The 18,582-nt window shown below is 36.1% G+C and overlaps 1 protein-coding gene across 1 annotated transcript in view; it reads right to left on the minus strand.

Annotated features, from left to right (window-relative positions):
* Positions 1 to 287: 287 nt before the first annotated feature.
* Positions 288 to 18,582, minus strand: part of vps8 (VPS8 subunit of CORVET complex) — a 181,120-nt gene continuing 162,825 nt past the window's right edge. Inside the window, exons 44-45 of the mRNA XM_067441498.1 lie at positions 15,662 to 15,742; positions 288 to 486 (exon numbers count right to left, since the gene is read on the minus strand). Of these exons, the coding sequence (XP_067297599.1) occupies positions 343 to 486; positions 15,662 to 15,742 (225 nt within the window). The 3' untranslated portion in view covers positions 288 to 342. The remainder of the gene's footprint in view (positions 487 to 15,661; positions 15,743 to 18,582) is intronic.

Below are 18,582 nucleotides of genomic sequence, written 5' to 3' on the forward strand. Positions count from 1 at the left end.
AAAATTACCAAACCCTAAACCTAACCCCAATTACATAGTAAGTTTCATGATATTTAATATTAATTAATACTCAGTACTTAACTGCACTATAACAAGGACACTTTAAAATAAATTGTAACCCATTTCTGAAACTTGTGGAAGTAACATATATTAATTAAGTAATTACAGATGAGATGTGTTAATTTATATGATCTGATTTGACACTGCAGGAACTATGGTGATGGAGTAATGTGGTGACTAACAAATCATTGTCAGTTTATTAAAACACAACATCTCAAAAACCAAAGTTCTGTACAGACATGGTAGTGCTTTATTAAGATTTGTAACAGTGGGCGGAGTCGACTACTCCTCTACTAGTGGTGGAGGAGAAAGCTTTAACTGGAAGTTCTCGCTGTGATAAATACTTCCTGTTCCTGGAGGGGCAGGATTTGACAGTCCGGCCCTCTCATTGCCATGAGAATGGGTGAGTTCTGTCAGAACGGCAAGCTGAAAAACAAAGAAAACTGAAGTGAAAAGTGTGCAAGGGCAATAATTAATAAAATAATTAATAATAATAATAATGTATATAATATAATCATGTATATAATATAATAATTATATTAATATAATATAATTCATATTATATTAATAATAATACTAATTATTAAAAAAAAATCCTTAATATTGAGCAAGACAGTAGTCATCCACACGCATGAGGATGAGTAAATGTACCCCTTTAACATGCATTTCATGCACCACTTAATGCTAATTAACGTTTTATTGACAACTGAAGCAATCTGTTGGTGATGGTGGCATGATTAGTTGAAGTTGTGTCGTAACATGAGTCACACACACCACACATTGAGAAATCCAGAGCAGCGTTTAAATAAAACCATAAACGCAGCCTCTCCCCACCCAACCCCCCTCTCATTAGCAGTATTGGCCTGTCCAGAGTCATTCATTAATGTGTATATTTTCAGCAGGGACCTTGTTACAGCCGGAGCAATCAATGTGCATTTAACGAAACAGCATGAATCAAACGGCATAATCTATCTTTCTCTCTCCAGATTCACTTTGAAGACCTCCTTTGCATCTTTAGCATCTCCTTCCCTCTCTGATCTCACTTATATTTCCCTTTCCTCATTCCCATCCACTCCCCCTCAAATCATTCCCTATTTTTCTGTGGACAAACTAGCTTTTCAGCATCAACTAATTTCATTTCACCCCTTTTCTGTCTTCTTTCATGCTTTTTATTAGCAGTCTTCAAAACAGACCATTTATAAGCCATAGTTCCATTCCACATTCACTCTTTTCTTTTTTGTCTTTCGTTTCCCTATCTAAACCGGACACCTGCTAAGCAAAGGCTGTGGAGAGTGACATGGATAAAAGCAAATACAGAAACAGAAAGCATGTCAGTGGCTAATCATCGCCTGTCAACACAGTGGCTTATTATTACCCCCATACTGTTAGCAAACAGGCTAAACACAGTGTATGAAGTCTGGGCACATCTAATGCCAGTAACAGTCTCTCGATTATACTATGAGCAATTTTCCACTACTAAAAAAGGCTCATACATTGCTGTTGAAGAGCCTAGCATTTGATACCATGGTAACATGTTTCATTTTCAGTTTTTACTGCAGCTTTAGGATAACCGTATAGACATGTTTGTTTGTCTGCTAGTTTAAGGAAGATTTAGTTGCTTCTATAAGAACGAGAAACTACAACATATTCATCTATTCATGTGATGTACTTCTGAACGCACTATAAGCTTGTAATGGAATTTCAGGGTGAGTCATATATGGAGGCGCTGTATGAAAGTTTGCCTTCGCATGATTTCATTACATTGGTGGAGAGCTCTCAAAGTGTTGAATATGAAAAAGGGCAAACACTGCTTGTGTGCCTAGTGTAAATTCCATATAAGGGTGAAAAGTGTGACAAAGCAAGCAATTTTCCAGAACGGCCATTTCACACAGATAGAGCTGTTGATATTTGTGTCAGATTAAAAGGGAAATAAATAAAAAAACTTGTTAGGGGTCTAAAATAATTCACATTTCTTTGAAAATACTTATGTTATACAACAATTTCTAAACAGAGAGACATTCAAATTTATAATAATCAATAACGCCAATCAAGAATTCTAGAATTTTGTATTCTAGTGTACGAGCGATCGTTTGCAATAGACCTTATTCACAGCAGCACCATATTTGATTTTTAAAGAGATCGGTCCATCAACTGTTTGATTAATCATTCTTCAAAAGATCTTCTTTTGTGTTCAGCAGAAGAAAGACATTCATACAGCTTTGGAGCAACTTGAGGGAGAGTAAATGATGACAGAATGTACATTTTTGGGTGAACTAATCCTCTTTAACAGTAATTAAAGCGAGGCTGATGGATAGACATACATCTCTTCAGTGAGCCGTACTGTTATTTAATTTGTTTTGGATTGTATATTTACAAAAATATATTCCAAGAAATTCCAGTAGACAAAACACTGTAGACAATATGAGATGTCAAAAAATATAAGTGAAATAAGAGATTTTATTATATAGATATTACTATATGTATTTTTTTACAGTGGATACCGTTGAAAACACAGAAGTCTATCCTTGATTGTCAGCCTTGATTTCATAACAGTCATTGGTGCTGCTCTGAATAAGGTCTATACAGTATATGAATGTTTCTATGTGTGTTCATAGATGTTATTATGCTGCAGGTAGACAGACTCTCTCTCTCTCTCTTCCAGTGTCTGCTTTGATAAACCATTGCATTTGGAGAGAGAGAGAGAGAGAGAGAGAGAGAGAGAGAGAGAGAGAGAGAGAGAGAGAGAGAGAGAGAGAGAGAGAGAGAGAGAGAGAGAGAGAGAGAGAGAGAGAGAGAGAGAGAGAGAGAGAGAGAGAGAGATAGAGAGAGAGAGAGAATGTGCCCTAATGTGCCCTCACTTCTACAGATATACTGCATATAGGTGATGCTTAGGGGAACCATAATACAATTTTAATTAAAAAATGTGAATAATCCGGATAATTTAAACTTGTGAAAAATTTAAACTGGTGACATTACTTACATCAAACACAAATGAAGATTTTTTTTAATGAAACCTGAAAAACTGCATCAACCAAACTGTAAAAAAAAGCTTCAAAAAGTTTTTAAACACATCGTCAAAATTACCTATACGATTTTCTTTATATGATGAACAGATTTAATTTCGGCTTCAAACACAAAATGAAATCTACTTGGAGGCTTATTAAGGCAGATTAAACATCCTAAAACATGTTTAAGTAGTCTAAAGTGCCCCTTAAAATCACTCATCTTTTAAATTCCTTTCTTTCTCCATCCTCAAACCGCCCTTTAACCTCTCTTCAATCTCATCCTCCTCATTAATTTACTCCAAACACCCTCCACCATTTCACTGCTTCTGATATTTTATTACCCTTGCATCCTTCCCTCTCAACACAATCCCTTTCCTTTAGCTGTATTTCTCTCTATCTCACGCTTGTCTCATCTCTTTCCAGGCATCTCTTTTTCCAGCCTTCATTTGTCTTCCTAGCCTTCTTTCCTGGAACTGCTGCATCGAAGGGAAATGGACCGACTGGGACCTCAAAGAGAGCAATCAAAGCTCAGCCCTGACAAAGCATCATAGGAACCCTGACAACCACACACACACACACACACACACACACACACACACACACACACACACACACACACACACACACACACACACACACACACACACACACACACACACACACACACACACACTTCAGAGAGACTCTTAAACGAGGCACACACAAACACATGAACATTACACATCTTTCATTTACTCTTGGTCAAAATCAAATGTTCCAGTAAGCTTAATCAGCAAGTCCAGAAACGATCAGACAGCACTTCAAAAACCACACATACGCTACTGCTGACATAATCATAAATGGAGCTTATTGCCAGCACCTGCCTGGCAGCCTCCTCATTAATGCTATAAAGGAACACACACACACACACACACACACACACACACGCGCGCGCACACACACACACATTTGCCAAGCTGGTATTCTCAGGTGTTGGGAGTGGCTCTTTAAAAACATCAACACATATCTGTTTTTCACTTCTCAGTTTAATTAATCTCACTCACTCACACACAATCTGTTCAGCTCCGTTTCTTAACGCAAATCAGAATGTCATAATCTCCACACAGACAAAGAAACAACGGTGAGACACCAACCACACATGCACAAACACAAACACACACCTTGTCTGACGCTCTGGTCTTTTTTCCTATCCACTCATCCTCTGAAACCATTTACGGTTTAATTAAAGAGCTCAGAACTGGGCTGTGCAGTTCTGCTGTGTTAATTATGGGAAGTCTATTGGGAATGTGTATGTGTGTGTGCTGACCAAACAGTTCTAATAAAACTCTTGAGGACACTTGTGTTAGTAACCGAGGGATTGGCACAAAAGACTGATGTGTGTTTACCAGACTCTCTTCCTCATGAGAGATGGCCATGTCAATTCCCACCCTAAAGCTCTGCAGGGAAAACATGCATCGTTCAAAAGTGGTTGGTAGTACTTTTGGGTTTTTGAAACTTTCTTAAGCTCATCAAGACTGCATTAATATGATAAAAAACACAGAAAAAATTAATATTGTGAAATGTTAAATTAATATTGATATTGTGAAATATCAAATTAATATTGTGAAATATATATATATATATATATATATATATATATATATATATATATATATATATATAATTACTTAAGTAAAATTACTGTATTTTAAAATGTGATGCTCAAGACATTAATTATTTATATTATTATTATCAATGTTGAAAACAGTTGGGCTGCTTAAAGGGGTCATGAATTGAGAAATCAACTTTCCCTTGAGCCTTTAATATCTAAAAGTTAATCAGGACATAAGAATATCCTGTAAGTTTCAGAGCTGAAAACTTTCTTGTTAGTCAAAGAAAAGAAAACGAGAGCCCTCACAAGACATAAAAGCATAAAAGTGATTCAAAACAGCTTTGTGTACCACAACAGCTATTGTGGTAAATTATCATTCATAACAAACATGAGAGTGGAGTAACAAATCTAAAATCTCAAGATGTACAAAGTGTGTTTAGGGTGTACAATGGGCTGGTTCTATGGGTCTACATAGCAGCATTTGACAAAGGTGCTGTATAGCACCTTTAATGATAGCACTTAAAGTGGTTCCCCTATGATTACAAGCCAATGAAACAGTTTGCTATTTAGAACCATCTTTGTTTAGAGTGTATAAGGCAGTGTTGTCTTTCTTCAACTGCTGAACAACAGAAATGTAATGAATCCTATCAATCAAATGATTTCCTAGAAATGGACCTCAGCTTTTACTTTTGTAAACAGTAACACATAATGGAAACAATAATAGTCTCTGTGCGGTCTATCTGTGTTAGCATATAAAAGCATAAAATGCAACCTTAGAATCATATTGAATATACAGGGTTTTTTTTTCTGTAAAAACAAATATTTAGTTGACTGCTGGAAAATACTTCAGATATTTATATTGTTCCTCTTATAAAAAGTTATTTGTAGAAAGAGTACTAATAAGTGATAACGTACATCGGCCACTAATTGTCGAATTCTACCAATTAGAATCAAGTACTAAAAATAAATAACACTAAAATGGATGAGAAGACGGCCTATTTTTCAGATATTTTAGGATGGAGTGAGATGGGGCAGAGGGTGATTAAACACGGGGACAGTGAAGAGAAAGTCAAGCAGGTCAAACTACACTTCTAAAAGTCACATATTTAAAGGCAAACGTCTGGATTTGAATTACCAAAACTGAGTGGCAAAGAGCGTGAGAGCACTTTCTATTTTTCAGCTCAGGAGTGGAAGCTACAGTACATCGTGAAGCATTCAAACAGAAAAATAATGCATCTAATCTCAAAGATAAAAGGGTTGCGCTATGAAAGATGTTCCTCAGTCTTTGAGAAGGGAGGCCTAAGGATCTAAAGTGGTCAGTTATTTGCATTATTCTAAATATATTTCTCTTTATCCTCTCTTTTTTTATCTCACTTTATTTCACTTTTCCTTCCAGCTTTGATTCAGCTCAGAATCTTGGATGGTTGGTGTTTGTTTAGACATTCCAATCTTTGTTTGGAATGGAAGGAAGTGAATATTAAATAATAATAAAATAAAGCATGTTTATATGCAGTATACAGTATATTTATTTATGGTTTCTCAAATGAGGACCCCAAAAGAAGAATTGTTGTTAAGTAGGTAAACACACATATTCAACCCTATGAAGAATCATTTTAGATTATTTATACATATCACTTTCATAACTCTCCTCATTTATTGGCAAAGCTGTAAACTGCTTGTCTTACAATAATATTTAAAAAGGTTGACACTAACATAACAGGCAGAAGCAGTGTGTAGCTACTACCCTTGATATCAGTAATATTATTTATTATGTATTATTTGACTGCACTGACACTATTAAATGAGAACAAAACCTGAAATGAATTGAGCTGGTTAATGACAGAACTGTTTTCTGCAGAGATGCTTTATAGCTGATTCGAGTATGTTTTATAATTGATGAAATGAACTGAATCAATAAAACTGTAAACAAAAAATCTATGACGTGTATTTAAACAAAAATAAAAGGTAATACAGCAGAAGCAGGATAGAGACAATAGCATATATAATGTACTATTCAAGATGGAATATTACTAACAATAAGAAAAGTGGGACATTCATCAAATATGTGTTTCCTGGCTGTGTGGAAGCACCAATGGGCCAGTTTAATGTTAGAATAGCCTTTTTTAACCAAGGCCACCCTTAAATGGTATAAGGCACATTACAGCCTTGCTATTTTAACAAAAGCTAATATTCACTATCACTATGCAAAGACTTGAAATCTAAAAAAAAAAGCCTTCCCATAGATTTACACTGCAGTCAGAATCTGATGACAAATTTCTTCAATTTTTTCAAACAGATTTTTTAAGTTCTTTCCAACACCATATATATTTTTACATTTTTTAAAGTTATAACTTCAGCTATTTTACTGTACAACAACTGTGTGTTTTTTTGGAATTGTATTAAAGTAAGGGACTTTGAAAATGGGACATTCATCGATTGTCAAGTAAGACAAAAAACAAAAACAAAACAAAACCCCTTGACTATGTGCACTTCAAAAGACAAATGTCCCCTTTAACAGAGTCCTTTCAAGCACTGAGTAATACTTTTATTTAGCACTATGCTTTGGGGACACTAGTAGGAGCTATAAAAACTTGTAACCCCATTTTGCCTTGAGCATTAAGGGGGACTAAAGTGTTTTGGTCTCATCACACCTTTTTCTAGATTGTTGAGTCTCTCATCCCTGTGGGAAAACTACAGCCAAGTTGTGTCACCCTTCTGTCCAACCTAGATCTATCATTAGCCATGTTTCCATCCACCTATTTTTTATGCACATTTTGGGAAATCACATATCACATGTGCATAAACTTTGTGCTCGTTTAGGTCGGATGCATTTTTAATTTGATAAGAAAACGTGCATAAACCAAAATGGAAGAATAAATTCCTCTATCCATATAAAACAAAAACAACAACATATATTGTGACTCCGCAAAGGGACAGCATAAATGGTTGTCTGGCTATCAGCAGACCATGCTCAATTTAAAATTGAACATTGGTCTGGGGAGTCTGCTCCGTTTGTTATAATGTACAAGAGGCGTGATAAGCAAGTATAATTCAAAAGACTCTGTATGCAGGTGGGAGAAATAAGGAAGGCTGGCCGGAGTTGGAGGATGCATCAGTGTCGTATAACAGTGACTTGGCAGGGCAAAAGTGTGTATGTATTAGGGGTTGAACGACTTCCTTTTTTTTTTTTTAAGTCGACATTTATGTGATGAATAAGTCGAGTTGATGATAGTCGCTGATGACGTCATTAATGAACAAATAAGCCTGAGCCTCGAGCTGAGACGCGAACACGGATTGTCTTGTGCACAGGACAGCTATGGCATATGACAAAGAGCTGCCCATAAGGTTATTGCTCCTACATGACAGCTTTTGTATCAGTTCTTTTGTCTTATGGTTGTTATATTTCTCACAGATTTCTGCTTATTCTGAATAAGATACAAGTAGCACAATAAAGATTACATGTATATGAATGCATTAATGAGTGATTGCGTGTGAATTAACACTACCTGCCAGTGTCTCTCTACTAATAGTGAAGCTGTGAGTTTTAGTTATCAAGAAATATATGCTAGAACTTTTCAGTTTCTAAGCTATTTTATTGATAAATCACAGAACAGTGTTGATACATTTCTGCGGTTTTATGAGAGGCACGCAATCTCCACGTGATGTGCGATCAGCTATGTGTGTGCGTTGCAATGCAGCACGCATTAGTTTAGCGCAATGATTAACTTACGTGTACAATAAGCGTGCATTCTCCCGATCAGAGGAGATTTTTGAGCATCCAGATGGATCAATCAAACACGTCTTGTATAGGGCTCTCGGAGTATGCATTTATTAGTCATTTTTAACTGTTCAAAACAGAGCCTGTGTGTCAGGAATCCTTGTTTATCCTGTTGCGCCTTCTATAGGCCAGAAATTAGTCGACGTCAAGCTTAAAGCGTCATGGCAGAGCATTAAGCGTCATGGCAGAGCATCCACACTGCCAGCTCTTGTCTTGCGCTGCTGAACCGTGGCCTGTTTACTGCAAATACAGATGAATATCACCCATTCTGTCACCTTTTCCGATGTTCTCCTCTGACACCTGTCATTCTTGTGCTTTGATTTATGATAGGCAGCATATATCTGCTGCAAATGCGACCGTATTCCCCTCTCAGTCCCAAACACACATGTATAAGTACTATAAGTATAGTTCACATGATAAATGTAACATTAAAGTTAAGATAAGCTTCTATTTTTAACAATTTAAACCTTTTAAGACCTTTGAAGCTTGGACAAAAAGCTACTCACACTGAATTAAAGCCACAGTGGATTGTTTTGATCAAAATGGACATGATTACATGAAAAATGTTATGTCAATGTGTTAGACAGTGTAAGCAGGAGACAGCCAGTTAGGAAACAACTTCTACATATCATCACTTTTTTTAAATACTGTATCCTAAATTGTGGATAATATCTCATATGCTGAAGTACATTTCTGGAGTGTTAAAGAGTCAGTTCACCCAAAAATGAAAATTCTGTCATTAATAACTTACCCTAATGTTGTTCGACACCCGTAAGACCACTTTTTTGTTGAAATCCGATGGCTCAGAAAGGCCTCCGTTGGCCACAATGACATTTCCTCTCTCAAGACCCATAAAAGGCGCTAAAGACGTCGTTACAAAGCTCATCTCACTACAGTGATTCTACAATCATTTTATGAAGTAGTAAATAGTTGTTGTGCACAAAAAAAAAACTAAACTAAATAACGACTTCAAAAACAAAGCTTCAAACTTCAGTGTATCGATTCATGATTCGGATCGCCAAAGTCACATGATTTCAGCAGTTTGGTGGTATGACACGCAATTTGACACCATTCGAAGCCTTGTTATGAAATCGGAAAGTCGTTATTTATTTATTTTTGCGCAAAAAAATAATATTCTTGTCACTTCATAAAATGATTGTAGAACCACTGTAGTGAGATGGACTTTGTAACAACGTCTATAGTGACTATTATGGGTTTTGAGAGAGGAAATGACATTGGTGTCAATGAAGGCCTTTCTGAGCCGTCGGATTTCAACAAAAATATCTTAATTTGTGTTCCGAAGCTGAACGAAGGTCTTACGGGTTTCGAACGACATGAGGCTAAGTAATTAATGACAGAATTTTCATTTTTGGGTGAACTAACCCTCTAACAATTAAAATAAAAAACAACAAGAACCATTCAGAACCGAAAAACGTGACCCTAAAACCGTGATCCGAACTGAACTGTGGGTTTTGTGAACTGTGCCACCCCTACTCTGTACGCAACTGGATAGTCCTTCAACCAATCAGACCACAAGAGGCGTGATCAACAGGCAACGACCCACCGCTTCTCTATCCATTATCGTGATAATCCCACCAAAAGCATGACAGGTGGATAAGCCAGTCTGTGATTGGTTCCCCCAAATGTGTAACAGAAGCAGTAGAAATGAATGTACAGGTTTCCAGACTGAGTTAACTGAGACACGGTGAAATCAAATTGCCGCCAGATCAGGTTGGGTTTACCCAGTCTACATAACTGGATTAACCAGCGGAATTTTTGCACAGCATCTGAAATGCGGTTTTAGCTGTTTTGAAATGCTTGAGCAAAGTCTGTCATCGTCAAAGGGGTTCAGTATAATTACCTCCCAGAACTGGCATACATGACTGCATTTCCAAATCTGCCACCGAAAGCAAGATATTGTGTTTATTAATTTTGCGATATATGAAAAAATTATATGAAAAATTATTACATACTTCTCCAACTTTTCTTGGTGATATTTAGCGCCAGTTTATCAGGAAGTGACCATTTCTTGAGACGCTGTTTTATTGGCAAATGTTTTATGCAATATTCCAATTTTATGCAAGTTAAATTCACATCTTTGGATGGAAACATAGCTATTGGATGTCCATGGATGTGTCGCCATATGAAGGGATGTGAGGGAGTTTTTATGGTGTGAATAATTTGCACTAAACACACCATCCACACATAAACATTATGTTTGTATTCATACTTATACTCCGTGTGCACATGAGTTCATTTGTTCATCTCTCTGAAGCTCACTTTGGCATGAACAATCCTAGAGTTTGATCCTCATTAACGAGAGTGTGATGTCTAGCACAGACACAGGAAAAGAATAACAGCATATATACAACCAGACTTCAGAATGTCACACAGAGCTGACACACAGAAACGGCATAGACAGACGGATCTGACAACGAACAGTCTCTGTGTCTCTCCATCTCTATTTCAGGGTGTATATCTACTAGGGCTGTGCGATACTGAAAAAAAAAATGCGATATGCGATATGATATTCGATATTACTATTAATGTTTAAAATCTATTTAAATTAGATTATAAAGAGTATTTCAAAACTGAGAATGATATTATTTAAACTTAACATCAAGAACATTTAGGTAAACAAAGACTCCTGAACTAGGGGTGGATAATTATTTTTGTTATTTTAATTTATCCTTGCTATTCAAAATAAAAACAGTAGTCTTCATATGAATTAAATATACATGGATACATGATAAAGCTACAAAGGTTAATCAGCCAAGAGCACAGTGATTTTCTATTGTTCTTTTGTTGTTTGACAGACAGTGGCAGGTTGACTGTCACTTTAAGACCTAATGCACGGACCCATTTGACACACATCTGGTTTCTTTCCATGACTGATATCATTCATAACCGACTGGGTTTACATGAATACTCATCAAGACAGCCATTTTGACATAACTGTGTGTGTTGACAGTTTTGAGTGTGTAACAAGACACGAAACAGAACTGAAGGGATCACACGCTTGAGCGCACGTTTCGCTGTGTGTCTTAGACAGCAGACAGCGCAAGACTGCAAGGAGTTGTTTTAATAACTATTTTTAACATCAAGTAAGTCACATTTTCCATATGCGTCGAGCTAAAACGTACAATTTTCACAATGTTGAAGTAACCTATTAAAATCATTCAGATGTTGCATGTAGTTGCGATATGTACATTTGCGATATTTCGATATATTGCACAGCCCTACTATCTACTTCGACTCTTAAGGCTGAGAACAGACGCTAAGATTAAGAGTGTGATAGGGTGATACTGGATTACCGCAGTGACTTCAGAGGATTAGGGTCAAAGATTCCACACAGTGCAACTGCAACATCACATGATCAAACTCAAAAAGATTTGGGTCTGATTGGTAATATAAAATTCAATGGGACAAGAGCATCAGCAGCAACTGAAGTCTTCAGTAGGCCACAATGGTTCTCTTTACAGCTAGAGATAAATATCTGAATGCACTTACATGTGCAAAATGCAAACTATCACTTACAAATAACATATTCATAATTTACTGAATTTATAAAACATTTATGTAGGGGTGTTGCAATATTTGTTTTGACAATTAATGTTTAAAACAAAATGTATCTATGGGAGTACTACACATTATGATAAATAATGCAGTCCTGGTTGGACACTGGTTGACTAGCATAATAGGCAAAGACAGTGTGCAGCTATTTCGATTAATATTCAGTAATGTTATAGTCTTGACTGCACTGACACAAGAGAACAAAACTTGAACTGAACTGAGCCGAGCTGGTTGAATAAAGCACTGTTTTATGCAGAGCTGCTTTAGCTGATTTGTCTTTGTTTCATAATTGATGAATTTTGCATCATCATCTGTTATTGAACTGAATAAATTAACATTAAACTTACACAATTTGAATGATGACACTATTGTCTTCTATAGAGCTGTGTATAGTTTAATTGAACTCATTTCATAATTGAACTTTATAGAGCACTTACAATACAATTTTATTGAAAAGACCCATGGCCATCCAAAGAGCTTTATATCTTGCCTTACATTCACCCATTCACTCATTCATACACCAACGGCGGTGTCAGCAATGTAAGGCATCATCCAGCTGGTCGGGAGCAACTGGGGTTAGGTGTCTTGCTCATGGACACCTCGACACTTGGTCAGGTGGAACCGGGGATCAAACCCCCAACCTTCTGGTTTGTAGACAACCTACATTAACCACTGAGCCACTGCCTGAAGTGGCACGTTTGTTTAAGAAAAATATCCATATTTAAAACTGAGAAACAAAATAACTAGCTGAGGGTGTACAGCAGTTTGTAAGTCATCTTTACAGTGAAAGAATAACCCCTGACGTGATGTATAGAAGCATCGCAAGATTTGATGCTTTTCGTGGATAGGGCTGAGCAACAAACTCAAGCCCCTCTTCTCTTATATTGGAAATCCTATGCCATTTCTCTTTAAAAATGATTGTTTTAGACTTCTAATTCATGACCGGTGTTTTGTTTTGCTCTATCCTCTGCGCTTCTGTGTTCATCAATAAGCCATGCATTAAGGGGTACTCTTTCACTGTAACTTTTTACTCTTTCACTTGCATACCGCTGACTGGAAGCTAGCTATTTTAGTCTGTAAAGTTTTAAATATGAATATTTCTCTTACACAAACGTGCCACTTTGCTTCAGAATGCCTTTATTAACTCCCCGGAGCCAAAAATTACTGAACAGTCACTGCCATTATAAAGCCTGGAAGAGCCAGGACATTTTTAATATAACTAGATTTTATTAATCTGAAAGAAGAATGTCATATACATCTAGGATGGCTTGAGGATGAGTAAATCATGTTCTAATTTAAATTTTTGGGTGAACTAAAGGTGAATCTGACTGATAGCATTGTTACATTTAAAAGAAAGAAATAATAATTATTGTTAATCATTTTGAAATAGTGTGGTGAAGTGAAAATCAGAAGTGTAATCCAGAAAAAAAAAAGAAAAAAAAAAAAGAATTTTTTTTATAAATAATAATCCAGAAAATTATTTGGTAACTGTACCAATAACTATACAATGATTAAATCCAGTGAGCAAATTACACAAGTGCAATGACTTTGAGCACATTTGAGCACAATGAAAAGAAAGTGCTTTAATGACTTTAACGAAAAGTGAAATAAATAATTCCTTACAGAGTAACCGTATTATATATCACTGATGTAACTGAAAGTAGATAATAAAAATGCACTTATATAATGTGTCGAAATCCTTGTCAGACCACCTCTAAATGTGTTTTCGGTCATCAGATCAGATCCGATCCGATCATAATGTGTCTTGAGTACATTTATGCTTGGCTTTTAAAGTGGTCAAGTGTTATCTGGTCACCGTAAACAAATATTAATTCCCTGTGTAAATGGGGGCAATGTGACCTGTCTTAATCAAGGCCACATATAACTAAAATGCTATGACACCAAGGCAACTTAGATTTAGCCAGCAGCACTTAGTTGACATAAACCTTTATTTGATTCTGTTGAGTGTATGTGGGTGTATTCATGTGGGTGAGAGTATATTTGAGTGCATCTGTGTGTATGTGGAAATAAAGGCATGAATATGGTCCAATACTACAACTCTCTAATCTGGAAAAAGTATATATAAATACAAAGCTTAGGGGGAGGAGAATGGCCTTTCATCCACCCTTACACACACATACATAATGCCTTTAAAACTAAGCAGCTCAAATGTGGATAACATAGAGATGAGCATCGTGTGTGTGTGTGTGTGTGAGTGTGTCTGTAAAACACTTGCACTATAACACTATGATTTTCTTTGTCTGATAAGTGCTGACCCATCAACAGTAAGACTCAATGATCTACTACACAAAATCACAAAGGCAACACATACACACATTGTATTGCACAACACTCTGCTGTTATGCAATAATCGTGTAAGACACTGACACATGTATTCTCAAATGAAGAGCAAGACTACACTAAAAATCCCACAAACTATGCAAACATAGCTACAGTCCAAGAGTTTACATATCCCTTAGAGAATCTGTTCAGCATTTTTTTATATAAAATAAGATCACAAAAACTGGATCATTCTTTATGTATTTATTTATACTGCATTAATTCAACAAGACAAATGCATTCAATATAAATAAAATACTGAAAATAAAGGTTCGAGTATCATGTACTACCTCCTTGTGTATCAATGACTGCTTGCAGCATTTATAGTGTATAAGTCCTTGAATTGTCCTGAAGCTGGATCTCAACATCATTGAGCCACTGTGAGGAGTAGCTTTAACAAGAGCTTAAAGTACCTGGGGGCTTATTTTCAAGAACAGCGGGCAACTTCGATGCTCAGGACAAACCAGGGATGGCAACACTTTATTTTACAGTGTTCTTGTTACACGTTATATGTAGTTACTACAGTAATTACTATAAATTGTGCATAATTAGACGCAACTAACCTTAATCACATCCTAATCCTAACCCTATAGTAAGTACATGCATTTTAAAAAAAAAATGTTGTTTATATGTCTATGTGGTGTTTTTAATATGCTTGAATATGTTTAATACGGTAAAGCTGCTTGCTTTTAAACAATATATTGTGTAAAGTGCTATATACAGCAAATAAACATGACGTGACTTTAGAGAGCCGAATTGCAGAGCTCATGCAAACATATCCACTTTGCTATGATCAGATGCTTTTCTTATGCTCTATTAAAAAAATGCTTGCGGTTTTCTACATTTTATGTTTAAATTTTGTTATTGAGGAAAGCGCACAGAACATACTCAGCAGTGTGAGCGTTCTCGGATATTTGCTATCAGTATATTGCAGCTCATAAATATCTAATATTGAGCCTTTCCTTACACCTAACCGTACCCTTAAACTTACTCATATCCCCACACCTGTCCCTAATACCCGTATCCCACCTCAATATCAGCAAAAGTGATTTAGAATACAATATGAACACAATAAGTACGTTGTACTTATTTTTTGATGCAAGTACATAGTAGTTAAGGCCACCTAATATAATGTGAGACCAAAATAAAAATGCATGCGTGTCAAATAGCTTAATCAAGACTACAATTATATTTTTATGACAGTACTAAAAATGCAATTTAAAAAAGACAGATTCAGCAAGTGGTATGTAAACATTTGGACTGTATATACAGAGCGAGACTGGAAAGAAAAGATGTGTTTGAGGTGAGTCATACCCTAGATGGTCCTCTGTAGATAGTGCGGAACTGATCCCAGGCCTGTGTCTGCTGGGCATCCAGAGTGGCTTCAGTCCAAATCTGTAGAGAGAAAAAACACACCAACACAACAGATTAACACACTCGCAGAACCATAACAATCTTGGCACCAAGTCACAATCTCCAGCTGAACCACTTTAGAATGGTCACAGATAAACCTAAAAGCAATTAAGGATAACATCTTGGTTAAAGTACATCAGTAACATATAAAAACATGTGAAACATGAAGGTGCAAACCCTGCTACCAGACACGAACTTGATAAAAAGCAAACTGCAAAACTTCTAAATAAACCCTTCAAATATCAGAGGAGGAGTGCTAATCGCATGGAATGTGACATTTTCATACACAAGCCTAAGATGTGGGGAAGACAAGTGATTAAAGCCTGATGGATGTGACATTTAAAACACACACAGAAAAAAACGACATCAAAAGATAGCAATATCAAAACAAGTATTGAAATACTTTGAAGCTAAGTTTGCTTGCCAATGAATTGTTGATGTGGTCAAATACTGTGTGAATTTACATAGGAAATATACATTATTTAATTTAACATAATGCATATTTAATCATAATTGGCCCATATTTACATCAGCATACTGTGGTTAAGATGCTAAAATGACAGACAGGCACATCTTACATATTGACACATTCACTTATTTAAAGACACACTGCAGTGTCCTTCACACCAATCAGAATCATTTCATCACTTGACTCAAATCAGCCTCCAGTGATCCAAAACCTCTCAGTCTCTGTCATCCTTCATTGACTTCTCTAGTCCCAAAGGCACGGAGGCAAGCACGCACCCTAAAGATATGCCAAACTCCACCTAGAGCAGAGAGTGTTTTCAACCGAAATGTTCCAGAAAAATCAAGAAAAAAAGAAAAGAAAAATCAAGTGTATCCCCACTTTACCTCACTGGGCCTTTATATATAATCAGAGTCTGTTTTGAGTGGCACAAAGGACAAATGCTACTGTCACTGCAGAAGAATAAATGCAATTATTGTGGCCACCCTTCAGCAGAAAGGAGGCGATGAACATTGTCACGCTGTTTCAGCTGTCTCCGTATGCGGGGCACTGAGCTGGAGGACGTCGATTTTGCATGACAGTGTTGGGGAAAGGTAGGATAATTTGGTGGAGCATTCATTAAATCCATTATTTACGCATGACTTATTTAAATAAACCAATTACACAGTTTTTGATGGGCAAATGGCTTTTTTTGCTTAAAAAAATAAAGTAAAAAGCTACTTTTCTGCAACTTAAGACATCGGGAAGGGCCTTTGCAGCCAACAAGTTGTTCAAAATCATTTAAAGAACGTCTGACCTACTTCAAAAGATCTGCCGTTTTCTCTTTCTTCTCTTATACTCTCAGCCCCTTCTTGACCTGAAGTATCATGTGTATGGTACAGTAAGAGTACCAGAACAGAGAGTCCATTAGCATCATGTTTCCACCACTGACATAAACAAGCACACCTGCTTTTCTTTTATAGGTACCTAAGACATGCAACAAAAGTAAGGAAAACTAATTTAAGGGCCAGGGAAGATTAAACAAATTTTTTTCCCTTTTCTTTGGTGGCATATAGTACATTTTACTCATTGATATAGAAACAGGATAATTGGAAAAATATGTCTCATAAAAAAATAATAAAAATACTGTACATACAGAGTTCAATATAGATCGCACAGTATTTCTAGATCAGTTTTAATTGAAAATAAATAAATAAATAAATGCAGTGCTACTAACATGCTGTATTAGCCATGACAAGATTGCAAATACAAATACAAAAGTATACATTATGTAAATAGACATTGATTAATTAAATGAAACAATAAGATAAGCCCGCCAGCAGCAGCATGCGTTCCTTCACCGCACCTGCAAGAGTTAGGGCCTTTTACACCGGTTCACTTCATTCATGAGTCCTAATCATTTTAAATATTGTTGTTATCGCCAATAACGCAATGCCGATATTGTGTGCTTTGAATATCACGGTTATTGCCAGTACTGCTATATTGCAACACCCCTAGTACATACAATTCACTTTTATTTATGTTCACTAAGTTTGATTACGGGGACAGACTATCGGTTAATAAAGATTGATTTTTGTGCACATCACATTTCATTTCTGAATTACACATTGAATAAAATGTGGCCATGTTTAGCTGTTTCTGAGAAAATTGAACAAGCTTTGAGTGCCACTCACTATAAAATTTCACATTAAAAATGCTTAGATGCGCAAGAAGCAACGTAAGGTTGTTTTGCAGAAATGTTGCCATGGGCACATTTTCCCAAAGAACCTGAGTTATAATTCAGTTTATTTAGTTTATTTCCTATTACAGTAACAGTTGAGCTTTAGGGTAATGTTTAAGTTTCAGTCAGCCTAACAACAAACAGAGCAGTGTGGAATGGAGAGTAGCATTAAGAAATATCATATATTAGGGGGAAAATTTAGCCATTTCCAATTAATGACTTGACCCCTTCAATGCCATTGGAGATTATGGCCTGGGTTTTGGTAGTACGTTTTTATGACTGAACCCGCATTATTTTGAGATCTTGTACAAATTGTTATGTTTGAATTCAAAAGCAGTATGAAGGAGCACAACGAATTGGAACAGAAAACAGGGACTGAGATATGTTATGCAAAATTGGACTACTCTTAACTTTAGACAAAAATGTGGTGCTAATGACCCAATAATTAAAAAAGGAAAGATTGACAAATCAGGCTGAAAGCATTTCTCTGGGCTACTTTTTATAATGACAGGCTTATTGTGGGTTCAATAATACATATAAAAAACAAAGAATGTTTTATCTGCCACAAAATATTTTTTGGGGGCGACATTTCTTGGCTAATTAATTGATTAAATGAATGAATTCATCAACATATGT

The sequence above is a fragment of the Pseudorasbora parva genome, chromosome 4, assembly GCF_024679245.1.
Source record: "Pseudorasbora parva isolate DD20220531a chromosome 4, ASM2467924v1, whole genome shotgun sequence".
Classification (NCBI taxonomy): domain Eukaryota; kingdom Metazoa; phylum Chordata; class Actinopteri; order Cypriniformes; family Gobionidae; genus Pseudorasbora; species Pseudorasbora parva.